Source organism: Phalangium opilio, unplaced genomic scaffold, assembly GCF_054372755.1.
Source record: "Phalangium opilio isolate 3A_F unplaced genomic scaffold, DU_Popi_V2 ptg000045l_1, whole genome shotgun sequence".
NCBI lineage: Eukaryota > Metazoa > Arthropoda > Arachnida > Opiliones > Phalangiidae > Phalangium > Phalangium opilio.
In genome coordinates this window covers 6190856-6215628 of record NW_028324168.1, presented here as the reverse complement: position 1 = coordinate 6215628, position 24773 = coordinate 6190856, and the positions used below count along the sequence as shown (strand labels likewise).

The 24773-nt window shown below is 35.4% G+C and overlaps 6 protein-coding genes and 2 long non-coding RNA genes across 10 annotated transcripts; 3 read left to right on the top strand and 5 right to left on the bottom strand.

The window, feature by feature from the left end:
- Positions 1-259: 259 nt before the first annotated feature.
- Positions 260-2349, bottom strand: LOC149677106 (uncharacterized). Its single transcript, XM_089838112.1, has 2 exons — positions 1591-2349; positions 260-1100 (listed from the first exon to the last, which is right to left on the bottom strand). Exon 2 carries the CDS (start codon positions 1093-1095, stop codon positions 583-585), a length of 513 nt encoding a protein of 170 aa, XP_089694238.1. The 5' UTR covers positions 1096-1100; positions 1591-2349; the 3' UTR covers positions 260-582.
- Positions 2350-3589: 1240 nt separating this feature from the next.
- Positions 3590-5061, bottom strand: LOC149677105 (uncharacterized). Of its 2 annotated transcripts, none has more exons than XM_089838114.1 (3): positions 4976-5061; positions 4198-4632; positions 3590-3976 (listed from the first exon to the last, which is right to left on the bottom strand). In XM_089838114.1, the coding sequence occupies exon 2, from the start codon at positions 4617-4619 to the stop codon at positions 4230-4232; it is 390 nt and encodes a 129-aa protein (XP_089694240.1). In that variant the 5' UTR covers positions 4620-4632; positions 4976-5061; the 3' UTR covers positions 3590-3976; positions 4198-4229. The 2 variants fall into 2 exon arrangements, with proteins under 2 accessions (XP_089694240.1, XP_089694239.1); XM_089838113.1 differs by lacking the exon at positions 4976-5061 and adding an exon at positions 4738-4953.
- A 698-nt stretch (positions 5062-5759) lies between these two features.
- Positions 5760-7602, bottom strand: LOC149677104 (uncharacterized). The gene is made up of 2 exons (XR_016366572.1): positions 7202-7602; positions 5760-6398 (listed from the first exon to the last, which is right to left on the bottom strand). It is a non-coding gene; the product is annotated as an uncharacterized LOC149677104 (long non-coding RNA).
- A 6146-nt stretch (positions 7603-13748) lies between these two features.
- Positions 13749-14120, bottom strand: LOC149677103 (uncharacterized). Its single transcript, XR_016366571.1, has 2 exons — positions 13997-14120; positions 13749-13937 (listed from the first exon to the last, which is right to left on the bottom strand). It is a non-coding gene; the product is annotated as an uncharacterized LOC149677103 (long non-coding RNA).
- Positions 14121-14393: 273 nt separating this feature from the next.
- LOC149677102 (uncharacterized) lies at positions 14394-16368 on the top strand. Its single transcript, XM_089838097.1, has 3 exons — positions 14394-14762; positions 14889-15079; positions 15149-16368. Exons 1-3 carry the CDS (start codon positions 14541-14543, stop codon positions 16338-16340), a joined length of 1605 nt encoding a protein of 534 aa, XP_089694223.1. The 5' UTR covers positions 14394-14540; the 3' UTR covers positions 16341-16368.
- A 1187-nt stretch (positions 16369-17555) lies between these two features.
- On the top strand, positions 17556-20420 carry Atg16 (Autophagy-related 16). Its single transcript, XM_089838096.1, has 10 exons — positions 17556-17688; positions 17899-18013; positions 18086-18182; positions 18247-18650; positions 18751-18811; positions 18892-18997; positions 19058-19200; positions 19263-19648; positions 19722-19868; positions 19970-20420. The coding sequence occupies exons 1-10, from the start codon at positions 17583-17585 to the stop codon at positions 20061-20063; spliced, it is 1659 nt and encodes a 552-aa protein (XP_089694222.1). The 5' UTR covers positions 17556-17582; the 3' UTR covers positions 20064-20420.
- A 149-nt stretch (positions 20421-20569) lies between these two features.
- LOC149677100 (uncharacterized) lies at positions 20570-22752 on the top strand. 2 transcript variants are annotated; one of them, XM_089838099.1, is made up of 7 exons: positions 20570-21178; positions 21253-21504; positions 21575-21930; positions 22026-22092; positions 22174-22273; positions 22347-22455; positions 22548-22752. In XM_089838099.1, the coding sequence occupies exons 3-7, from the start codon at positions 21913-21915 to the stop codon at positions 22590-22592; spliced, it is 339 nt and encodes a 112-aa protein (XP_089694225.1). In that variant the 5' UTR covers positions 20570-21178; positions 21253-21504; positions 21575-21912; the 3' UTR covers positions 22593-22752. The 2 variants fall into 2 exon arrangements, with proteins under 2 accessions (XP_089694225.1, XP_089694226.1); XM_089838100.1 differs by lacking the exon at positions 22026-22092 and having other exon boundaries at positions 21575-21985.
- Positions 22753-22838: 86 nt separating this feature from the next.
- LOC149677099 (golgin-45) lies at positions 22839-24642 on the bottom strand. The gene is made up of 3 exons (XM_089838098.1): positions 24420-24642; positions 23399-24281; positions 22839-23331 (listed from the first exon to the last, which is right to left on the bottom strand). Exons 1-3 carry the CDS (start codon positions 24490-24492, stop codon positions 22959-22961), a joined length of 1329 nt encoding a protein of 442 aa, XP_089694224.1. The 5' UTR covers positions 24493-24642; the 3' UTR covers positions 22839-22958.
- Between the last annotated feature and the right edge of the window lie 131 nt (positions 24643-24773).

Below are 24773 nucleotides of genomic sequence, written 5' to 3'. Positions count from 1 at the left end.
TCAAAATGTTGTGAATTTTACAAGCTCAATGTCTTATCTAGTTCTTCGGTCGCCTATTTACATTGATCTTAAAACTTATCATTGGCCAAAATTGGTGTTGACAAATTAATGATAGCGGATATCACTGTAATCATTGAGCTGGCATATGGCAACCATGTAATAATAACTTAAACATACCGCGAACTATAGTCCGCGTATGTATAACCTTGAATCTGCACTTTTATTAGCCAACCCAAGACAAAAAAAACGAAAGACAAAATTTAATAGGAAATTTTTAATGACATTTTTCTCTTACAAATATGTGTAAAATATTCGTCGGTATGATACGGTATACCTACGTATAGATACGCTTAGAACTATATTACAAAACTTAGTTAAAAACCCTGAAAGTATTTTACATATGGCTAAGGGCATTTGTCAGACATTTATGGCGATTTTTCTATAGTCGTTTAAAAATCGTTTGACTATTATAATCACTCGGCGCGCTGTAAGGTTTGTTGTCTCGAATCAGTTCCGTGATTCCACGAATCGACAAATGTATTATTGAACTCGATACTAGTTGGCATTTTCCTTAACGCCATTTTACGTTGCCTCCGTCTCGTACTTGCTAAGAGCCTCGCTCAACCTCTTTAAGATTTCAAATACTCTCCGTTCCATCATCGTGTCAATTCCGAGAGCCCTCCTTCGTCGACCCATAGCCGGCACTCCCCCCGCGGTCACGATTGTTGACCCTCCGGCGGATATTGGCGTAAAAGCTTGACTGGTCATTGTAAAGAACATCATAAACAGTGGTCCGATTATTGTAGCCAAACCGACAGCCGTGGCGATCCCGATGACCAAAAGAATCATGCAAATGTCGTCCGTTTTGCTGCTATGTCCTCCATAATGAGGGTAGAATCTTTCCATGGCCATCATATGCATTGGCCATTTGGGTCCGGAGTCGTATTTAGGTTCCCATTTTGGTTTCCAATCGTCTTGGACTTCTTCTTCTTCGATAGTCAAGTGATGGTGTCCTTCCGCCCTTACCATAGGTGACCTCAGAGTTGTAAGGGTCAAGAGGGCGATGAGGGTTAGTAGCTTCGATGTCCAGTTCATATTTACTGTTTAGTAATAGAAAAATTGGATTGGAGGATTAGTGTTAAAGGCATTTTAAACGAGCACCATTCCAAGGGTTGGTGCGGTTCATCTTCTAGGGATTGGATAGATTTCATCATAGAGGATAAACAGTAGCGGAGTAGACACTTTAGTCTTTAAGCGAAATTTTTACTATTCAATTCGTTTTTCCCCACCGTGTGATTTGACATATCATTATTTGTTGAAACATGTCGTCCTCTTTACCGTATATCCTCTATGGAGGCGAGGTGTGATACTTAGACAAAGGTAACCACGTGTCTACCAAGAAACCGAGTGTCGCCGGAAGTAGCTCCCAAAACTTTTAACAAGAAGTGAATAATACGACTACTCCGCCTCTATTGTATATCCTCTACGATTTCGACTCTGAACCAAACGAAGTGGAGAATTCAGCGCGCGAAGGAACTAACAGAACTACATCCGAAGTACATTTCCCATAAGAAGCTTAACACTTCCTACCTGTTTTGGTAATGTTAATAAATCCCGAGTTGTTCGTCTCAAGTTTTTACCGAACACCACACCGGATTTGTCTAGAACGTAAAGTGACATTTTACCAAATGAAACCCTTCTCTTATATACTGCAATTTTCTTCTGGCCTAATAAGAGCGTTTGACCCACGCCCTTGAAATGAATCAAAATCAAACCGCGTCAATTCCTTTTTTCTCCCCACAATAGAAAACGAGGGGAAATTGGACTCGTTGTAAAAGTATAAACACATCAATTGAAATAATCAAAAGCGATACATCGCCTCCACCACCAATGCCGCAGTCATCTTCCTTTTGTCCACTTTGCGAAATTCGTTACACGATAGAATAGAAAACAGTCGCGTGTTTCCATTCCAAACACCCAAATAAAAGGCAAAGGCTTAAAATGAATGAGTTGTTCCGAATAACCTTCTGACCGGAACTGGCAAAACAAGCTCGAATTTGTCATCTCCAAATAGCAGGCGTTTCCATTCCCGACATTGTGTAGGAAGGGGAACCCTTCTTCTGTCGGTCCTAGTCTCTTCTCTATAGCTGGGCTCCAACTCTCCGGAACTAACGCGCTACTTTTTAAGGGACAATAGCAAAGTCTAAAGTAGTCGCTTCTTAATTTCTAAGATGTTATCTATTCACCTTGATTTCTTTACCGTGACCGCAAAATGTCAATTGTAAAATGAAAAAGAGAAGGGAAGGGCGAGTTGTAAGTATACTAACGCCGCGTACGATCTTAGATTAGTTAAGTCTAATTACTAAACCTTTTGGGGCTAATGAATGCCATTTTCACTGAAGGTTTTGGTTATTTGTTTTTATACTAAAAAAATAACTTTTAGTAAGTTCCTTTTATCTTTTTAAGTGACAGTTTAAGAAAGCAATCTTAGATTAGTTCAGAAGACTAATTACAATATTTTGAGGTTAATGATGACGAAGGTTTGTTTACGTGTCTATAGGAAAACAACTTTTAATTCTATTGTTTGCCGTTTGTTTTAAGCGACAGTTTAAGAAAGCAACAACAACTTAGAATTGCGAATTAGACAAATCTTGATCAATATGGACTTCTACCAAAAATAGGATTTTGCACATTTACGAAATTTGACCTGAACAAGGCTATTTTCTTGAATCTACTGTAGGTTCATATTGGTCACTTGGTCAGTGTGAAGTTAATTACTCCGACACCCTTTGTGACTTTGCCCAATTTTTTTTTCTTTCTTTTAATTACTGTTTATGGGGTGAAATATCCACTGAAGCGATTATACTTAGTTTATTTATTTCCATAGGTGAAAAAATTCTTTTTACTTTTATGGGATAACACCCAAAATATCAAAGAGATACTTTTATTATTGTACCACAGAACCAGGCAGCTATAGGAAAGGGTGTATCACCCATAATTTAAGTAGGGACATAAACATTCGTATCGTTTCCGAAATCCAAAAAGAAATGATGTAGACGACCTCCTTTTTCCGTTCATTACATTTGTCATACTTTTATTTGAAAAAAGAATGAACAAAATTTTCCTTTTCCACGGACAAACCCAATATAGAGTAATGGCACCTCCCTGCCTTTGGCTACGTTATGTTCTATGAGAAATTAACATGTAGTGCCACTACTCTATATAATTTATAACAATGCCACTCTGTTCTTTTAATTGTTTGCATGCTTGGCGGAAAACGCGTTCTCGTTTTTCTTGCATTGATTAAATTCAGAAAGGTATTTCACTCGAGTCTATTGTAATTTTTACGAAAATGCTTTTAAACTTTCTTATAAGACGCTTTCAAAGGCTTAGCACAGACCAAATAGTAAACAGCGTGTAGATTGTCTACTTAACTGTAAGAAAAATGAGTTAAGGAAAATTTCGTTATAAGCTAAATTTAGTCTTAGCCTTCAGGTATACTTTAACCCTTTTTCCTCGCCCAACTGGGCCACATCACCTTTGAGTCAATAAAACCCACAGTGATTTTTTTTGTAAAAATATAAAATTTATTTTATTAAATAACAAACCCGCTTTTAAAAATCTTCATCAATATTTTAAAAAAATATTTCTTATATACAATAACTAACGTTAATTACTAATCACATTCCTATATATATTTTATACAAATGTACAAGTCTTAAAATTATTTATAAAATGTCTTTTAAAATGTTAAATTTAGCACAAACCAGCGCGCTTTAGTTATAACGGTAAAAAAATTAAAAAAAACTTATTACGCCTCGATTTTAGAAAGTATATCTAAGCTATAGTTGTAGCCTAGAATAAATTTGGCAACTGGACCACCTTGAGAAGAGAAAACTGGGTGGTGGTTGTGCAGCTTTCTCGAATGTAGTAGAGTCGTTACATGGCTGATTGAGTATTTTCTTCAGTTTGAAACCTGAAATTAGAACGGGTAGGAGGGAAAGGAATTAAATTAAGTTTATTTCTTAAGTATGTGTAACACTATGCTAAGCCTAAAACCATAAGTTTATAAGATATGTTCCAAAAGTATGACACTACCTATGCTTCGTAATGCTAGAGACTTGCTAAGAGCTAGTTAAGTGAGAAACTTAAGGAACATATCTTATGAACTTATGCTAAAAGTAACGAAGTACTTACCTAAGTTTGTCACGACTTGCGAAAGTTCTGTATTAGAAAACGTAATGGTACGATCTTAATGAATTCGTTAATTGTTCTAGAACTTGGTCCTTATTCATCCCTTCCGGTCTTAGTTGGTCCTCAATACTCCTTCTCCGACGGTCTTTAAGATAGGACCCCATAAATGGCGCCAAAACGACACCGGGCGCTATAACGCCCCATTGTTTAATCATAGCCCTAAGGGTCATTAATCCGTGATACGTCGTCACTAACATTTGGGGGTCAAAGACGGTATGCACCAAAGTGTCAACAATTGGACTGGTAACGACTCTTTTGTCCGTCGAAGTGGGTTCTTGGATTTGAATGGCTAAACAGTGACTTGTCACTATTAAGTAGGAAATCATGGGCGCCATTAACGCCAGCGGGTAGAGATAGTGGTACATGGCTGTTTGTTACCTATAAAAGAATATAATTAGTAACGGTGTCCATTACGGCTAAGCCTAATTATTTAAAAGACCCGGCCGTTAAAATGTTTTTTTGTAAATTTCTGAAAATTTTCACCTTCTAATTTTAAAACCAAAATTCTCTACGCCAAATTTGAGTTTGAGTTCTAGCAACGTTTAGTGTATTTGATAAAATCAATTGAGTTCTTAATCTAAACTTTTCAAGTTATTTGTTTGGGGGGAGTGGTAGGGGTTATACCCAAGTATTACAGATTAAAATTAATACAGAAAGAAAATTACACTTAATAAATTTAATTAAAAATAGCATAAAACTATATATTTAGGATAAAACTTACCCTGTTAAAATCGCGAGTGTTTTAATGGTCCGATCGGCCCGAATATCTGGTGTGTTATATTTACTTTTTCTCTCCTATGCTGAAAAGTAGGCCATAATTCCCGTAGTTTCTTTTCCCTTTAAAAAATAAAAATAAAATCGAGGTCCAGCGTTATGTTTTTTTTTTTTTACATGACGTCGACCGCGAGGATCTACGCAGGCTCTAGCTTCTCATACTGGTGGTGTTTAAGCGTCCCAGCATCTTATTTTATTTATTCCAATTATTTTCTTTCATCTCTCTCTCTCTCTCTCTTACCTTGAAGAATCGGCCGCGAATCCTAGTGACCTAGAACTTGGGTTTAGTTAAAATATTTCCAATCGCTCTGTCTCTATTAAGAATAAAAGATGATTCTTAACCATCTAGATTTGTATTTTGTCCGATAGTCACTATTTGAAAAACAACCACCGTAAACCGTTTTAGAACTCCTTAAATACTAACCTTTTTTTAGTCATATCCTGTTGTCCGGTATTATTTATTTAGTATTTTTAGAGTTAAAAATTATTTTGACCTAATTTTAAACTTCGGTGGTGGGTAATGTTTTCGGTGACGATAGGGTTGTATTTCCCCAAAAAATAAGGTAAAGTTGACCCAAGTAGAGTTATAAGCGTTTATTTTTAAATCTAACAAGTAAATAGAAACGCCTCTCTTTTTTTTTGGTCTACCAGGATTTAAATATTTTTAGAAAACCTCTCAACTCTGAAATGTCATACTTGCAGCTTTGAATTATGAATTAAAGTTGCAAAAATTCGATTGAAAATAATGAAATTTATTAAATTTTAGCATAATTTCAACAAGTTTATGTCGTCATGAATGAATTCATAATGATAAAGTATAATATTACTTTAAAATACAATTAATTAAATAAATTAGTTCACAGGTTAAACGTAAATAAACTCGAGTTGAGTTACATCATAATTCGTTAAAGTTAAAACAATATACCAGACCGGTTATATTTTCAATTTATTTTGTGTTACACCATCGGTAGAATATGTCCTATATATTTACACTATAAGTCTGTCTGTCTGTCTATCTATCATAAAATTTACCGTTGTCCGCGCACTTCAATCTTTCTTCGAGTCCTTCTTGCTAGGTTATTCCTTTGATTGTACAAAGGTCTAAGTCTTTGCTCTTCTATGGCTGTTTGATACTTTTCGATGTTATGCATGGCCGTTATTAAGTCTGATGGAACTAACAGGGTACGCAATATGGGGTCAAACGGTGTGGACACTCCCCATAATTCGCTATAATTGAATTGGCGTCTAGTCCTGATTAACGGAGAACAGTTATGGCACGCGACACGTTTACTTCCGGGTACCGGCGAGAAATCGTAGCACATGACGAAAGATAAAATAATAACAACGAAGAAGAAGATTTTCAAGTCCATCTGTAATTAGATTAAATTAAATTAAAATTAATTACCTGATTCGGTTCGGTTGTTTAGGGAAAGTAGAAGGGGTAATCCAACATTTAACCGTTGTACACGTGGTTTTTGAAATGTGTACAATACGTACGTGTTGTACACGTGGTTTTTGAAATGTGTACAATACGTACGTGTTTTTTTACAATCAATTTGATTGGTGGGTTCTGCTATTATCTAGAGAAAGGCGCGAAACTTAAACGTTATGAACACATATGTTCAGTCACGTTTCTGATTAGGGTCCTTAATGAAAAACGTCTTAACGTATAAATTTATCGAAGGAAATGAACAAATTCACGTGACGTAGCTCGTTTTTCGAAAAACTATTTGATGAGCAAACGTTATTTCCAAACTTATCTGCCTACTACTAATTTGATTAATAAATTTAGATTTATAAGAGCAAATTTCCCTTCATGTTGCAATGTATTAAGAAACTTTGCTGCTGCCTGCCAATCAATTCAGTTTGAACCAGTTCAAAACAAGACCCAACTAGACATTCTTTGACTGTCATTGTTAATGAAAACTTAATTGTACACGGAACTAAATTAAAAGGCAGCAACAATATTTGTCGAGAGTAATTACAAATATATAAATTACGGGATTTGCTATCTCGTTCGAGAAAATTAATTGCTTACTATTTACAGTATCTCAATCAGTAGAAGAATGGCCGATAATAAATAATCAACCTCAAACATACACACAAATAAACAAACCACCGTTGGCCACTAAATTCTCAGGACAAACATAAAGATAAAATAAACAATCTTAACTTTAGTATAAGTTGCTGGGTGCAGAGTGGACTCGGAACCAGACTCTAAAACTTCGTTAGCTTCCGGCCGGGCAGTAGAAAGTCGTTTGAAGAAATGAAAGTAAATTCGAACGGTTTCAACAATCACTTTCTCGGCTTTAACTAAACCATATTATTAATTGGGCGGAGTTAAGCGTTCGCGTTTTAAATAGCCTTTTTTTAAACACTTCATTGTACGTGTAAGGGTTAAAACCACCCCTTTTTTTTTGGGCTAAAAAGCAACTTTGCATGAAGAATTGTAATTCACCCTCCTACGTAAATTTGATACGCGCAATTGCAATGGGGTGAATACGTTTTGTTCTTTAAACTATTATCTTCTCTTTTAAGTTTTTTTAAATTGGAATTTCTAGCAGATAAGCCAAGATCTATATAAAAAAACGTATTTCCCCAAGAAAAATAAATACTATATAAGGAGGTTATGCCAATTACGAATAGATATCACTATTGAGAAGCTTCGATATTAAGTATCCTTGGATTTCGCAATATTCAACGAAAGTGAAGTTAATTGAATATTATTTAAATTTAGACCCATATTTTTTATTATTTTTTTTTCTGAAATAAATTTTTGTGGATTCATTGTCCGTGAATAAGATTCGTCTATGCAACCTTCGTTATTTATATTTAAATTTTATTGACCCATTTTTAAGTATATTTAAGTACTTTAATAGATTTCCTTAAATAATGTCATTTGCGATATCGAAATGTTTAGCCTAAACTGGTTCTTTTAATGGGGAGGTTTGAATAGGCTTAAATATTTATCTCCATTGACATTTTAAGTGCAATATCTCAATTCACAAATTCCTTTATTTACACAGAGAAATACATCTATATATATATTTTTTAAAAATCCATTTGAATTATAGTTAAAACCCGGCAATATTTTATGTATCTTTTTTTGGCAATTGAAATTGTATCACATTCTTGACGTCACGTCACTACTTGACAAACTTGTCAAGATTAATTAGTACAATCGTCTCTTTTTGTAATACGTTAAATTGGGTCTTCTTTTAGGGTAAGGAACGTACTTACGTATACGGTAATTGTAGTGATGTCCATAAGGGATGTATCGTGGCCGATAATACATTGGCTTATCGCTTTTAGTTAAATATGGAATATGGGGTGGCTCTAGAAACTCTGCCAAACTTATGAACCACATTTGTTTGAACATTGCCTTATATTTTTCAAAATTGTACAGAGAATGAACTAAAAAGTTGGGGTCGTAAATGATGTTGGCTAAGTAGTCTACTTGCGTCGATTCGTCTTCCTCCGGCCAATAGGCGGAACTCATGGCGAATAAGGTCAAGATGGTGACCCATAGAATTGTATGTCCTTCGCGTACCTTAGATTTCATCTTCGTGTGTATAGATGAGCTATAAGACAGTTTTTACTTTCTGATCATTTCGCTAACCTGTAAAGAAGACAGTTAACCCAACCCAAATTTGAGAGTGCGTTGAATCGCTGCAATCGGCCCATTGAAAGATTGGTTTTCTTGTCTTATCATATTCTAGTCTATTTCAATAATATATCAATTAAAGCTAGACATTTGTGGGTGGCAATTAGTAATCGTGCATCGGAACGCAAACTTCCAAGGGGGCCTCATTCTAACGCGACTTACGCTACAAATATGGCCGTGGCAAACCTTTACAAAACTTAATCTATTTTGACTCTGAACTTTATGACTAAAACCTAATTTAAATTATATCTAGAGGTTTTCTGAGACAGTCGCGTCTTGCATTAACTTTCTTACCTTTCAAATCGAAAGTCACCAGTCGTAGCTAGCACTCTTCGTGGGATATGTCTCTCCAGTTGTACTTTTCCGATTCGGTTTAAGCAGCAAATGCGTTCCGATGGATGTCCTGTCGGATCTCCATCCCTTGTACATTTTTTTTAATCCACCAACGCCCTGGCCCGGCGTCCCAACAAAAGAAATGAATTCTAGCGCATAAAATTAATTAATAAGGCCGACGTTTAGGAAACAGACCATCCATTCCGACAAGCTTGTTTTTACTTGTAGGATATTCCGACATTTGCACGCATGGTTAAGAACATTACATTTCGCATCTCATTATGTATACAAGAACCATATACCCAAGGTCAATGTCATTCTAGATTATTGGTAATGATGGGGTGAACGTCGTAATACCCTTGGTAATAGTCTAAGGTTACTCTGATCGTAATTGTATGACCCCTAAACGCCTCCATTTGGGATACGCCCTTCGAATACACATCCTACAACTTCCATTTCATGTTGAAATACCAATGATGATAAAGCTTTGAGACTGTGTGTTGAGATGTATGGTGGTTTGTTAGGGACTTACTGACTTGTATTTGTCGTACTTTTTAAGTTAAGATTCGATAATGTCTTTAAATATAGAAATAGGTCCATTTTTCGCTCTGTATGCTATCAAGTTTGGTACAATCATTATTTTTTTATTCATAAGGTGTGTTTCTGATAAGTCTGCATGCATAAATTAAGGGGGATGTTCTTTGGGAAATCGATATTGAGTCGAAAATGTAACTTCTATCTCCATTTTGTTGACCCTAAGGGGCACTGTTTTCGAGTTAGGATTTTCAAGAGTGTTTTAGGGATGACCCCTTAATTAAATTAGAAATCATTGTCTTGAAATCAGTTTCATGATTTGCATTCCATTTTAAAATCCCAAGTTTGTCAGAACTTATCAATTATTATTAAATATTTCCATACCGCCAGTATTAACTCTTAGATTAATTATACGTTTTCCTGTTAATTATAAATTGTTCAACTTTATATATAATTATTGAAGTTTAACAATCGTTGAAGCGCGTCTAATCGACTATTTATGTAACATTTTGTCGCGTCTCTAAAGTTCTAAACACTTAAGGATTTGTTACTTCCATATATGACCTTTATTTTTACAAAAGTTTCCTCTCGGCTGTGACAATATTAACTTCCTAAATAAATGAAGGAAACTCATTTAAATTCACTATTATGACGTAAATATCAAGCCATGGTCCATCGTTCTTGACCTAGAAGCATAAGTTCATAAGATATCTTATAAACTTATGCTATAAGGTAGAATATGAGCCCGCCTTTCCCAGTTACTAACTTTAGAGCGCAACGCAAAGCTTTACAAAAACGTTAAATTGGTTTGTTATAAATCGTCTTTTATTACGCAACTTAAATTATATTTAAATAAATAATTTAATCATAAGTTAAATTACACAAAATAATGGTTTATGACGTAGATGTAGGGGATTTAATTTTTTTGGGGGGGGGGGATCGACATAGTTTGGATTTAATCCTGAGATGCGAATTAACGAAAACAATGCGATTAGTTAATTTATAAATAAATATCTAAGGTTTAGAGTTCAGTTCAGTTCAAGTAAGGTCATAATTTTCACTTAATTTTTTTTAAGTGAATAAACTTTAAGCGCATCACATTTACACCTTTCGGAACGTGAAATGCCATCTTAATCAATTTAAATACTCAAATAATTTAAATAACCCGATTGAATCAGGATTAAATTATATACCCTCAAATTTGACAGCTTATATTTAGAGAAACAGAAAATGTAGCTTACCTTGTGAAGTCACAAAATGTACGCATATACATAACAAATAATCCCGTTGTTACGACCACCATCTTGTACCGTTATTGTATTCGCGAATCTTTCATCGTACAGCTTGTGACATCACAAGGTATCTATTCACCCAATCACTCGTCATCCGAGTCCGCGAATTTCTCCAAGGCTTTCTCTAGCACATTCCACATTCTTAAGATTTGACTTCTAATTCTTTCGGGTCCATGGTTGTCCGTGTCTCGTCTCCTGCGTCCAAAGAAGGCGGCTTGATTATTGCCCACTAATGACGCTAACATGACCGTCATGACGGGTATCATCATAGCCGAAACACCCAATGGTATTAAATACATCAAAGACGCGAATCCTGGCCGGATCCCGCCGGGTCGAACAAACTGCCGACTTTCGGACATTCCGTTTTCATCCACTTTCGCGCCGGCCGTTGTTAAGATTGTCGACGTCGTTAAGATCGTGAACATTATGATCCATCTTGCAAAGTAAAGCATGGCTTTGTTCTGGAAAACTGTATTTGAATAGCGAAAAAATACGGATTTGAAAAAAAATTAAACAACCAAATGGGTGTATTTGATGTCTTTTGAACTTAAACAAACAATAACATCCAAAAACGTAAACATGCGTACTTAAAACACCTACCTTCTTGATATACGTTATAGCCAATTACTATTTTCTTATGAGTAGGTAAAGTAGATCCACTTTGCAGCCGTTGTCAAACCGAAATGGCGTCTTCTCCCAATTCCATCAACTGATGATGTCTACCAAAATGGGGGTTGAAATGAATGAACGAATTTCCGGCCAATAATACCTTTTCCCACAATATTTCCTTCTTTGCTTTTTGGGTATTGTGTTTATCGTTTTTATCCCAACAAAATCTTCGAGAGGGGGGGGGGGAGATACTTCTTCCGAGATCAATTTGACCCATCTAACCAAAAAAGTAACCACGGACGCGCGAATTACGTCATGCGTAACCATAGTTTTTGCTTCTTTTAATAGAAACTATCCTTCAATCGTTCACCAACTACGCTGCTTTAATCGTGATTTATTCCCTTTGCTTTTTTTCTAAGAAATTTATTCATTATGAATTTAGGAATCGCGAAGTTTGGGGTAAAGTTTCGGGCTGATGGTAGTCAAGTGTGTCTTCAAATTATGTCTGTCTGGAATGTAAGACGTTACTTGTAGGCTGTAGCTTGGCTTGAAGGAAATGAACCAAACCGCTTTGAGGTTTAACGAGCGAACCATTTAGTTTCGGGACAATTAGATTTAAGTGAGACACAATCAACACTCAGGATAGTGGACGGCAACCTTACCACCAATGTACCGAGCTTAGCCTAGCCTAACTTTGCCTACACTTTACCAGGGCCTTTGATAGAGGTTGTGGGCTCCTGAGAAAATGACGAATTCGCGAGTCCTCATCAAGGCAGCCCTACAGGTTACCCGGGCGCCCACTCTCGACGGCCCGGAACCTAACTAAACCTTAACCTAATCTTACTTACCCCAACTTAACACATGGGACGTCAGGTGTCCCTAACTCTTCACGAAGATTGTCTATTAATTTACTTACCATCGGCAAAGTATTTTCAACGTTGTTTCTTGTTTTATCCGAATAATGGGTTAAGAATAGAGTAAATCTAACTGACTTCACGGTACTTTAACCACCCGTTCCTTTGTCGAATAATTTTAGGAATTTTGCGTGGAAACGTACGTCGGAGGGGCGAATCTTTTCCAGGGTCGCTAGGACACTTCCGCTATACACGTCGTGAAATTTATGGATTATTTTATTGGGCTATCGGGTCGTTACTTACTTGCGTGAACAATAGAATTATTCCCCCCAAAACATTAGAGTTATTACAATACATTTTATTACCGTTATCTTTGGGAAACCCGTAATACATATAAATTGACTATAAACTAGAACTTTATTGAGAAATGATTCCAATGAATTGAATTGAATTGACGATGAAGTTGCTAGCAGCCTTGTTTTTTATGATGTATTTCTTGATACTGGTTAAAGATGAATTTTGGAAGCTTGTTCTTATGGAGAGGTCTTCATTATGACGTCATGGGCTCCATTATTATCAAAGTTCCTACGAAAATGGAAGGGGGTATAATTTGGGGTTGTTCACACGACAGAAATCTTGACTTTACAGCTTAGATTTAATGTGAATTTAATGGTAAAAGGATGTTTCTTTACTATCAAGAATTATCATATAAAATCCACTAAGCATCATTACATTGTCTTGAACCGTTTTGTTTCTTAAACAATACAAATTATTATTTATTTTACGGTCTACCAGGTTTTATTGTTTTTTGCATAAATCAACCAATAAAATTAAGATGAGCTAAATTTAGAAGTGAACACGAGAAATTATGCAAATACCTTACAACTTCTAGTACTTCCTGTTTCTACGCGTACCTTACACAAATTTTGCGCCAAATTCTTCTCCTCTAATTAATTTAAATGGATCAATAAACATAAGTATGTTGAATTACTTACCATATTAACATAATGAGATCCATTACGATACCGTATAATTTCAATCTTCCATTTCACCGAAAAGTTCCAAAGCGGCTTCGACCATTTTGTAAATTTCTTTAATTTTTTCTTGGGTTATCGTTTGAAAGAAATTAGCGCGTCTAGCACGTGTTCCTCCGTTATTCCCGCCATTTGCGTTGTTATTTGGTATAGCCAAAATTCGCGGCATCAATAAAATAAGCGGGAAAAACAGACTTCCAAACCCTAATAGGATTAAAACTGGTACCGAAGCCAATAAGGCAACCGCAAATGGATCAGCGTATCCAACACCGGGAATGTACTTTAGTTCCCGCGATTGTTTTAATTGCGGTTTAGAGAAAGACGAAGCCACGCAATTTGTAGAAAATAAAACTAAACTTAACACTGCAATAAACGCCAAATATTTAATTAACATGATTGATTAGTTTTTAAACACTTTTAATATATACTGATCAATAATAATACAAGTCTTAATTCTTAACCAATCCGTCTTAAATTTTGAAGCATAGTTCTGTCTGTCTTGAAAGTGATACCGGTTGAATGTGAGCATTTGAAAATCTTCCCCGGCTCGTACAAAAAGATTTTTTTGACAGATGTGTTATTTATCTGCCTTAATAATGTAAACGTGAGCATTATTTGCTATCTTAATGGTTAGGGGTTTTCGCTTACAAAGTTTTACTTGGGTACCATAAACGTAGCGGAACTAATATGGGCCTTCCTAAAGTTTTCTTAAGATCCATGGGCCACGGGACACGCGTAAACGGTATCTTTTTCGGTTGGGCGATGTTTTTACGTTAAATTACAATATTTAAGATCTTGTAAATTATCGCCGAAAGTAAGCGATACGCTATCTTGAAGACAATCTTTTGTTTTGTAGTTTTTGTTACATAAAAGGCAACACCCATGTATTACGAGTAAATTTATATCTTTCTTTACAAAGTTACAACCGACTCGTTTTTTTCTGTAAAATATACGCTTTTCCGGTTTTATAATGGTCATTATGACCCGTGAAGTTTAGTTCATAGGTTAATAGAGCCATTAATTTAAGTTTTAATTGACGATTGAAGTTTCTAAAGATTTTTTATAAAGAAACGGCATCTTTCCCTTTCATATTATAATAGTCTATGTAAAAATAACATTTACTGCCATTAGTCCGAACTTGTAGACGCTCGGGTTTATTTCATTCTCCCTTGATCCTGCGTTGAGAGTTAAAATGGCCGACGAGATTAGTGAAAAAGAAACTGTAGGCATTTACGAAGAACAGCCCGCTGTAACTTCCTCTTATCATTGCGGTATTCCCGGTTGTAATGGGGACTCTAGATACGATCCTGCTAAAAAATTAAAATTTCATTCAATTCCTAAAGAAGATGTAATTAGGAGAAAATGGTTGCAGGCCATTGAAGAAGGCTTGGGTGAACCGTTAACTGAGGCCAAGGTAGGTCTAAGCCTTGGTTACGCGCATGCCTGTCACTCAAATGTCAAACATTTGTTTACTTCCGAAGGCTCCGATCGTCTTTTATAAATTGACAGGTTTTTTTTTCAATTAATTTAATTATTTCAGATTAATTCTAAAAATACAAAAATATGCTCAAGACACTTCTACATAACTGATTATTGTAAAACATTAAATGGACATATTAGACTACGTAAAGAAGCTGTACCCCATTTCCCACCTAATCAAACTTGGGCGCAAAATAAAGGTAGAAAAAGACGAAACGTTACTTACAGAGAAGAATCCAGTGAAGATGAAAAGTATATTATTAATGATATTATTTCTGATTCCATTAAAAAGTTGCAGTCTTAATTTTCATTTGCATACAGTGATATGGGTATTACATGCATTCCAGCGAAATTTGTAAACCATCAACAGCCACCTGGTCGCTCAGACCATGGTTATTGCTTGCAACCCTCTGACAAACCCACAACTTCTAATTGCGGAAGACCTTCCCCTCAAATTGTCATTGAAAGTGATCAAATTACAATGAAGGAAGTACTTGACGCTGCTATTAAAAGAAATCACCAGTTAGAAAAACAAATTGAATTATGGAGGGGGATGACTTTCAGTGTGGAAAGGTTCACCAATGACCCCGAGATTATAGATTTCTACACTGGTTTTAAAGACTACGCAACGTTTAAAACAGTTTACGTAGCATTACAACCAACAGCTGAAAGAATGTTACGTTGGAGTACTGCATCGAAAAACAATAACAAATCTGAGAAAACAGACAAACCTGAAACTTTTTACAAAAATGAAAAAATCTCTTTAATAGACCAATTTTTTTTATTCCTATTTCGCGTAAGACGTGGATGGATATCCAAAGACTTAGCCAATAGATTTAAGGTTTCAACTTCAACAGTCAGTCGGATGATCATAACATGGACTAATTATTTATACTTTATGCTTGGCTCATTACCATTATGGATGCCTAAGGAAGCCAATCTTGAAAATATGCCAGAAATTTTCAAGAAAACGCCTTACAATAATACGAGAGTTATTTTAACAGCTCATGACTTAAAAATTCAAAAACCAAGCTCTAGGGAAACAAATTCAGATTTCTATTCATCCGAAAAGGATCATACATCATTAAGGGGACTTATAGCCACCGATCCATGTGGTGCTGTGGTTTTTGTTAGCACTTTATACACTGGAAACATTTCTGATAGGGAATTAGTTATTAGAAGTGGAATAATGGAACTTATAGAGGCAAATGATGAAGTCATGTTAGAAAAGGAGTTTCCAATTAGTGACGTTGTGGCACTTAAGAATGCTAAGTTAAGTTATCCACCGCTGTATCATTCTTACGAACATTATCCGTCTAATGATCCAAGTGAAGGCCCCGAATTAATGAGGTTACGGGCTCATGTTCATAAAATTTGCCATAGAATTAAAAAATACCATATTTTTGATTCAGAATTAAATTTAAGTTTAGCTGGAACTTTGAATCAATTATGGGCGGTTTGTTGTATTCTGACTAATTTCCATGGTTTGGATTCGTGTTCCTTATATAAATAATTAAAAACAACATAGTGTTTAAATAATATTTATTCAATTTTTGGGTACTTAATGCCAAAGTGGTTGGGTTCGAAAATCGCAACCATGTTCTTGAATTGCAGTTCTAGTGTGTAAATGAGTGTATAGATCTGGTTGTTCATTTGCAATTGCAATATGAGACGTTCTGAGACTGTACGAATACTCATTAATGTTATTGGTCGATATATTTGTGGTGGTAAGATTGCAAGGAGTCACTTGTCCTATAGGACCAGGCGGCGGTGGTGGTGATGGTGAAGTAGGAGCTATGGATTCAACAGCCGCGCTTGTGGGATCTGGAGCCAATTTTTGTTGTATCGCTAGTGTACTGGTTTTGGGGAATTTCCCATATTTAGTTTCCACAGTATCATCCCAGTTAATGTCAGATCCCAAGATTTTGCATATCAATGCGTCACTATTGATGCTTTTCAAGTTTTCCAGTAATTTCAGGCCAAATTCTTTGGCAGGAACTTCACCAGTTAATGGGTTATATAAGCGGGGTTGTATCCCCTTTTCGTGGTCTCGTTTTGTCCGTTTTTTAGTTGGCAGCTTGGGATTATCTCCATCTTCTGTACCCACGTGTTCAGTAACATTTTTCTTCTTAGCTCTTGGTTTTCTTATGCCACGGTTTTTAACTTTAGTTATTGAGATGGTACCAAGTTCTCTAGCCACTGGTGTCCGTTCTTCATTCTGATGACCTCTGTCATCGCCAGGTCTGGATTGTTGTTGGGTTGAACAACGACCTTGAGATTTGGGTAGTTGACCAATTTCTTGAATATGCCAAAGTGACATGATTTTAATAGGTTGATTTTTCAACTATAATGAATCTTGAAAATCATAGATTTTGGTCTTCAGATAATCAGACTATCCCTCATAAATTGTTACAGTATTTTCTTATGATAATTAATGAGTTTATTGACAAGTGGCACAATGGTGCCGTGAACCCGGCCCGGTGGGTGCACTACAGTCAGAGGTTCAACGTTCAAAGTCGTCTGCTGCAAGTGCTGTTCCCTCCGATCGGTTTTTTTGAATTTAATGATACTTGAAGAAGTTTTCAATTACTTGAGATAGTATTAATGATTTTTCAGATATTTAAAATATGAAACTTTCAAAGTCGGTATGATATCGCGTAACCCTTGCCCTTTATAGCTTGTGCGGAATTCCAAGATAAGGGAAACCCTCTTTGGAGGGGAAGTACGGGTTTTGTTGTCCAGTGAACAACATTCAATGGCGCAGTACGGGAACGCTCCTGTATTTAGGAAAAGTTTACTCGATCAACTTCAAAAGCGGAACAATCGGGAGTGCAAAGCGTTCGAAGAAATTATAGGCTTTAGTAAGGACTATACTTGTTTCAAAAATTAATATTAATCCAAAGTTTAAGTGCATGTAGTAAGGTTTACAGTTGAAAATATGCGTTAAGCCTTGGTTATTTTGATGCATGAACTTGAGGGGGGAAGAAATTGGGGAACGGCATTATGTCATTGCACTTAATTATGAAATTCATTTTATTCAATTTTCTGTACAATCATGTCAATTCTTCCAGATAACAAACTCTTCCTAACTGTTGATAATTTAAAATCAGAAAATGTTCAACTTAGCATTCAAAAGGAAAAACTTCAACAAGAGAATATCGAACTTAGACAATGTGGAGAATCAGGGTATGAATGACATCAAAAACAATGTGGAGTTTATTTTAGAAATACATGGTTGATAAACATTGTTTCAATCAGAGGTGGAGCTAAAGGCAATTCTTCCACAAATGTGTTAGAAAAGAAAATATTTCAGTTACAAGATGAAGTTGCCGAGCTTCTTAGGAGAAGATCAGAAGTATTTACTATCTATCTCTCCCTCCCCAATTGCGGTAGAAAATTGTAACCGGGTTTAATTTTAGCATGCTCAGCAATTACTCGACATTAAAACACTTTTGGATGAGAAGGAAAAAGAATTAATAGCTACTAAATTAAAACTGCAAGAAACTGAAGTTGCATTAGCTAACGTGACAGACAAAACCAAGAGATTAGAGAAAGAAATGAATGAACTTCGTTGTACAGCTCAGATTCTTAGGGACGAACATGAGGCTTTGCAATTGGCATTCACTAGTCTTGAGGAAAAAAATTTGAAACTCGAAAAAGAGCACCAAGAACTTGTTTCTCGTTGGATTGCTCTTAAAAACAGGGATGTTGAAAGGCTTAATGCTGAAAATGAACAGGAAAGAAAGATTAGACAAATGAAAATGCAGAAAGAACTTGAAGACGCTGCTAGAGAACAACCTGTGATAATAGAAAAATCTGATATGTTAGTTTATATTAAAAAATTCACAGATTTAGAATTAAGATTAGAAATGATATCAAGCCATTAAATGGAACTCTCTTCTCTCTGTTTTCATATTATGTAGATTCAAATACGTGCCTATTTGCGTCGCTGCCTCTTTACCCAACAAAGCGATTCAAAAAATTGTACGTGATAATTGAAATTAAGGGGGAGTTAATTAAAGTTCTCAGACTTCAAACTAAGAACATCTTAGGGAATTTTCTAGGATGCTCATGATGGAGAGGTTAATGCTGTTGTATGGAGTCCCACTGGGAAACTTGTCGCTACAGGAGGGGGTGATCGAAAAGTTAAACTTTGGGAGGTTAATCATGGTAATTTCAATGTTTAATGGAGATCAGGACCAATTTACTAAGCTCACACGCCCGTTGTAGGTGAAATTATACTTAAATCCAATCTAACTGGGTGTAGTGGTTCGGTAATGTCTGTTGATTTTGATCTGGAAGAAACATTAGTGATAGGAGGCTCTTGTGATTATGCTAGTCGAATTTGGACGGTTTCTGATGGTAGATTAAGGGTAATATTGAACTCGAGGGTATTATGTCGAGTGAAGCCCTCTAAACATCTTAAATCTTATAGCATACTCTAACTGGTCACGGAGGCAAAGTTTTTACTGCCAAGTTCCTAAATGAACCTAGTAAAGTTATGACTGGAAGTCATGATAGAACACTCAAACTTTGGGATCTAAGAAGTCGAGCTTGTATCAAAACGATTTTCGCCGGATCTAGTTGTTTTGATTTGGTTTCTAGTGACGCGGCTGGAACAACGATAATTAGCGCCCATTTTGATAAGAAACTAAGATACTGGGACACCAGATCAGAACTAAATACATGCGAGCTTCTCTTGAATGCCAGAGCTACCTCCTTACAAATCTCTCCCGATAAAATGTTTCTTCTCGTCTGCCTAAGAGAAGATTGTCTTAAACTTGTTGATTTGAGACTGAACAATGTTGTCAAGACATTTTGGTTAGCATTTACTTCCAATTTTTGAAAATAACACGCTTTTAATAAAAATGTGGCGACATATTTGGTTTTACAGTCATGAAAACTTTAAAGTTGGGTGTGATTGGACCAAAGCTAGGTTTAGTCCTGATGGTAACTATGTCACTGCTGGTTCCAGTGACGGTACCATTTATATTTGGGAAGTTGAGACTGGAAAAGTTGAAAAAACACTCAAGGAACACGAGTGAGTCTCTTTGAACAATGCGTTTTTAGACCATTTGCAAAACTACTGGCCTCATTCTTTTCTTAGGAACTAATTCTAAGCGTGTGCTTTTATATTTACAGTGCCATAGTTACAGGCTGCGCTTGGGACCCAAAGGGTACTCAACTAATCACGGCAGACATGAATCATAAACTGGTACTTTGGGGAGAATTTTAATTTTTTTAAAATAATAAAGAAAAACCTCAATAAAATTCTTTAAAAACAAAGAAAAAGGAACAATATGCTTGAGAATAATTGTTCTAAAGCTGTTCAGTACTCATTCCTTTAATTAGTAATTAATTATTATACTTCAAAACATCTTTTGTACAAAAACTTCAAGACACTTCACGTTCTATATTGTGGGCTAGCTTTATATCGCGCTATGAAGTGTAGTTCTTATTTTTTTTTTTTTTTTCGTGTTTTGTAAGTATTATAGCCATTTTTCGCGCCAACAAAGGAGTTTGTGTAAATTTTTAGTATTTTGTATGATACAAATTTGCTATTATAAAAAATCATAATTTAGGTCAAACAAAATGTTTGGTGTTTTAATATTTCACATATATATGTGTGTGAAACTGGTACTTCTCAAATTATCCCTCTCTCAAACTCGACCCTGAGAGTAACTTATCTCTCCAACTCGACCCAGAGAGTAACTTATCTCTCCAACTCGACCCAGAGAGTATCTTACCTCTCCAACTCGACCCAGATAGTATCTTACCTCTCCAACTCGACCCAGAGAGTATCTTACCTCTCCAACTCGACCCAGAGAGTATCTTACCTCTCCAACTCGACCCAGAGAGTATCTTACCTCTCCAACTCGACCCAGATAGTATCTTACCTCTCCAACTCGACCCAGACAGTATCTTACCTCTCCAACTCGACCCAGAGAGTATCTTACCTCTCCAACTCGACCCAGAGAGTATCTTACCTCTCCAACTCGACCCAGAGAGTATCTTACCTCCAACTCGACCCACCTCTCAAACTCGACCTATAGCACTATATTGTATAGAATAGAATATATACATTTCATTATTTTCACCCAAAAAAATTAACACCTACAAAATAGACGTATAAAATTTCCAATTAATTGATACATAACCTGGCATTCCAAAACGTCGAAAACACATGTCAGGTAATGCCAAAGTTACGGAAGTACTTTTTTTGACGTCAGGAAATGGTTCTATCATTCGCGAAATAAGCTGAATAGTACTTTTAAGACCCCAAAAAGCGGCGAACGCAGTTTAGTATCAGAATGGAGAAAACACTATTTTTATCGGCTATTTTAATTTTGGGTATGTTGAAAATGTTCCTATATATATATAAGTCTATAAAGTTTTAATTTTGGTTCATTTCTTTCGGGATAAAGTTTTGAGTGTGGAGTATGGTAAAAGAGCCGATGGATTCGGATTTAATCCTGTAAAGCATATAACGGGGGGATCTGAAGATCTGTAATTAATTAATTAAATTGATGGAGATAATTTTAAAAGATTAGGTCTTAAAATTGTTGTTATAATCACGCAGTGGCGGTTCGATACATTCGTGGTTAGATGAAATAATGAAAAATGCTAATGAAAGTGAAGTTCACGCCAATTATTCGTCATCCTATGATCATACGGAGGTAGCGATTTTAACTTTTTATTTCGAGAAGTTTATTAGATTTAAAGAAAGTCGATTTGTTGAATTTATAGATTAATAAGGATGGTAATCAGACGGAAGTAGTAAAAGATGAACATTATGAAGATCAGGGAGAGTTTAACACACCAGGAAATGAAAAGGAAACACCAGATGAATCTAATGAATGAGCGTTTGCCTCTGTTTATGATGTCTTAACTATTTTGATACTTTTTACACTAAATATATATTTAACAATAAAATTAATTTTTATTGAATATTAATTAAGGAATTGTAAATATCCAAGTTTTAAGTTCATCGATCTACCTATAACGACTATGAACACCGATTTGGGGGGAAGGGGGGATAATTTCGTATAGATTTATTTGGTCTGCAGTCAATTTAATCAAAACACATGTTACAAATTGCGGAAGTAATTTCATTTTTTCATGAATGAAAATCGTTCAATGCGGATATGGCAGGATATAGTAATTTTTAGTTTTATAAATCACGCTTTTTGGTTTGTAGTTGAACACAGAGAGACATCGTATAATTATGATGAAGTTAATAGTATTTTCAACTTTAATAATTTTAGGTATGTAAAAAAAATTGGTTTTAAAATGTAAAGAGTTTTAAAATCAATAGAATTTACTTATTCTTCTTGATGGAAATTAAGTTTCGAGTCAGACCTCGGAGATTGATCAAACATCGCAGCAATCTATAGAAGAGAAACCGAGTGCCAATGATCTTACACTTGACAATACGGGAGAACAAATGTATTGTTTTGTTTTTTAACTATAACTATAGTTATATTAATATTTTAACCATTTAATTGCGGAAACAAATTAGGGGAACATTAATTGATAGTTGGTTCACTGACGCTGTGAATGATCCAAATGCAAAAGTCAACACAACTAGTACAGAAGCTGGTTCTACTATTAATACAGGCTCCACACTGGTTTGTTCTTTTGAAACTTTTATTATACTCTTAAATAATTTAGAAGTCGACAAAAAAAAAAAAAAATTTACTCAAATTTAACTTAAATACAGGTTGATAAACGTGGTTTCACCATAGATTGGAATAAATTGGGTTAAAATGAATTGCAACACGTCCATGAAATGGTGTTGGGGTCCCAATAACATATATTGCACCTATAGTGTATGCGTAAAACACGCACCTATATTTGTTGTACAGTTTTATACGTTTATATATTATAAATAAAAATTCAATGTTTTTGTCAATAATAAGTAAAAATATTTATTGATTCAATAAGGCACATGTTTTATAATGTTTTTCTATACAAATATACAAAATATTATACAAAAAAAAAGATCTACAGCTAATACCTGATATAATTATATAAGTTTAATTTTATTATTTTTGTACATCGTACTTTAACGTCATTAGAGGATATAATTATTTATTATTTGTTCTATAATTCGTGATCTTAAACTTTATTGTTAAACAACATCAATATCTCCCGAACAATGTCGGCATCCACTAACATTAACAATATCATTTAGAACAGGTAGTGCGTGAAACCGACACATTTTTAATCTGGATCCAGAAGAATCTACTGGATTCAAAGTTTCAGCTACAATTTCTTTGGTAGATAAAACTTTATGAGCGAGATCCTCCGCTGGTGTTTTTCCGTCGCATTTCAGGTTTTCTGCAAGGCTAGTTTTGATTGCTGAAGAACCTAAAAGTCTGTAATGTACAGCATCAGCTAGTTTATGGTTAGCATAGGCCATTGTCAGTAAATTTGTTTCCGATTTTCTTTTCGGTGTTAATGCCGCTGCAGGATCAAAAACCATTTGCAGATGCTTCAGAAATCTGAATCAAAAGAATTGCATGGTTTAATAAAGGGGGGGGGGGGGTAATTTTCTTAGTAGTTTCTTACTGTTGGGTTGAGACTGAGTGTTTTTTGACAGTTTCCCTTTCTTCAAGCATCCACTGTAAAGTTTCTTTCGCTTCCTCGTATTTTCTGGAGAGCAAAGCCTTCCATCCAGCTAATTCATCAACCATCAGACTGCAAGCTAAAAACTTGCTCCTCCAAACATCACATTGAATGGCTAGTTTCTCCAGTTCTTCATGTTCTTCCAACAACATTTGGGAGTAGTGAGCGATATCCTGAGCTAGACGAGCTTTATCCTCACTTAAAAATTGAACTCGAGATTGCATATCCTCTCCCATAGAAGCAACCAGCAATTTCTTCAACTCAGCATTAACTTGAGTTTGAACTTTGAACTGGTTTTCAATTTCTCTTTTTGAGTTTTTCAGTCTCTTGATTTCATCCTCCATTTTACTTCGTTCTTCCTCCCATTGTTCACGTTCTAATTGGAACTTTTCAGACATTATTGCAGTTTGATTTATGTTAGTTCCAGTATCGTTCTTATGATCCCTCAACACTCTAATGACTGGAGAGAGGTTAGGGTTGTTCAAAAGTGGAAAAGGGATGTGTTCTTCAACCAGGCTTGACTTTTTAGAGCTTTTCTTCTTGGATTTAGATGATTTATGGTCGTCCGAAGGTACTATTGGTGTTATGGCTGCTTTATAAGGCTCATAAGGTACAAATTTTGGTTCTTTTCGTTTGACTGATAGAGGGAAATCAAAGTTGCAGGCCGACTTTGGGGATGAGGGGGCAACTATTTCGTACTTTTGTTTATTTTGATTATTTTGAATGTTCTCATTTCCGGACAAGGAAGGTGATAATGATCTATTATCACACGTTTGTTCCATTCCGTCACCAGCAGATCTAACTGGGCTTTGCATTTTAACCTTTTCTGTGTCAAAAATAAAATCCTACTTATTGATAAGGGAATAATTTTTTGCTACTGATTAGGAATTATTACTAATTTTAAAATTTTACTCATCAATGGGGATAATAATAATAAATAATTAGTAAATTAGTAATCACATACCTATAGTGCTTTGTATAGTAATTTGAGCAATATCCTTGTTGATGACACTTTTACCTTGATTGTTCCCGTTCATTTTAGTTTATAATTTTATTGAAAGTTATAGATAATTTTTTTTTATATTTTCGAGGTCAACAGCTGCTGCTACTGGCGATTTCTATAGTTTTTGATTAAAATCATTAAATATGAATTTTTTCCCGAATTTTCTGGGGGATGCCAGGGGGGTAGAAAGGTATTCAATGGAAAAAACCCAAGATTCATTCAGAAAGTACTATGAATTTAACCGGTCTCTCTAATTTTTATAAGCCAGGTTAGTTTGTTTTAACGCCCTGTACGCATTCATGGCGTCCCGCCAAA

Coding starts and splice junctions, on each gene's coding strand:
- LOC149677105 (XM_089838114.1), bottom strand. CDS start 4,619: ATGTACCACTATCTCTACCCGCTGGCGTTAATGGCGCCCATGATTTCC.
- LOC149677102 (XM_089838097.1), top strand. CDS start 14,541: ATGGCCGACGAGATTAGTGAAAAAGAAACTGTAGGCATTTACGAAGAA. Junction 14,763..14,888: donor AACCGTTAACTGAGGCCAAG/GTAGGTCTAAGC, acceptor TAATTATTTCAG/ATTAATTCTAAAAATACAAA. Junction 15,080..15,148: donor GAATCCAGTGAAGATGAAAA/GTATATTATTAA, acceptor ATTTGCATACAG/TGATATGGGTATTACATGCA.
- LOC149677099 (XM_089838098.1), bottom strand. CDS start 24,492: ATGAACGGGAACAATCAAGGTAAAAGTGTCATCAACAAGGATATTGCT. Junction 24,282..24,419: donor TACTATACAAAGCACTATAG/GTATGTGATTAC, acceptor TTTTTGACACAG/AAAAGGTTAAAATGCAAAGC. Junction 23,332..23,398: donor CACTCAGTCTCAACCCAACA/GTAAGAAACTAC, acceptor CTTTTGATTCAG/ATTTCTGAAGCATCTGCAAA.
- LOC149677106 (XM_089838112.1), bottom strand. CDS start 1,095: ATGAACTGGACATCGAAGCTACTAACCCTCATCGCCCTCTTGACCCTT.
- LOC149677100 (XM_089838099.1), top strand. Junction 22,093..22,173: donor TTCAACTTTAATAATTTTAG/GTATGTAAAAAA, acceptor ATGGAAATTAAG/TTTCGAGTCAGACCTCGGAG. Junction 22,274..22,346: donor GACAATACGGGAGAACAAAT/GTATTGTTTTGT, acceptor GAAACAAATTAG/GGGAACATTAATTGATAGTT.
- Atg16 (XM_089838096.1), top strand. CDS start 17,583: ATGGCGCAGTACGGGAACGCTCCTGTATTTAGGAAAAGTTTACTCGAT. Junction 18,998..19,057: donor ACTTTGGGAGGTTAATCATG/GTAATTTCAATG, acceptor CGCCCGTTGTAG/GTGAAATTATACTTAAATCC. Junction 19,869..19,969: donor AAAACACTCAAGGAACACGA/GTGAGTCTCTTT, acceptor TTATATTTACAG/TGCCATAGTTACAGGCTGCG.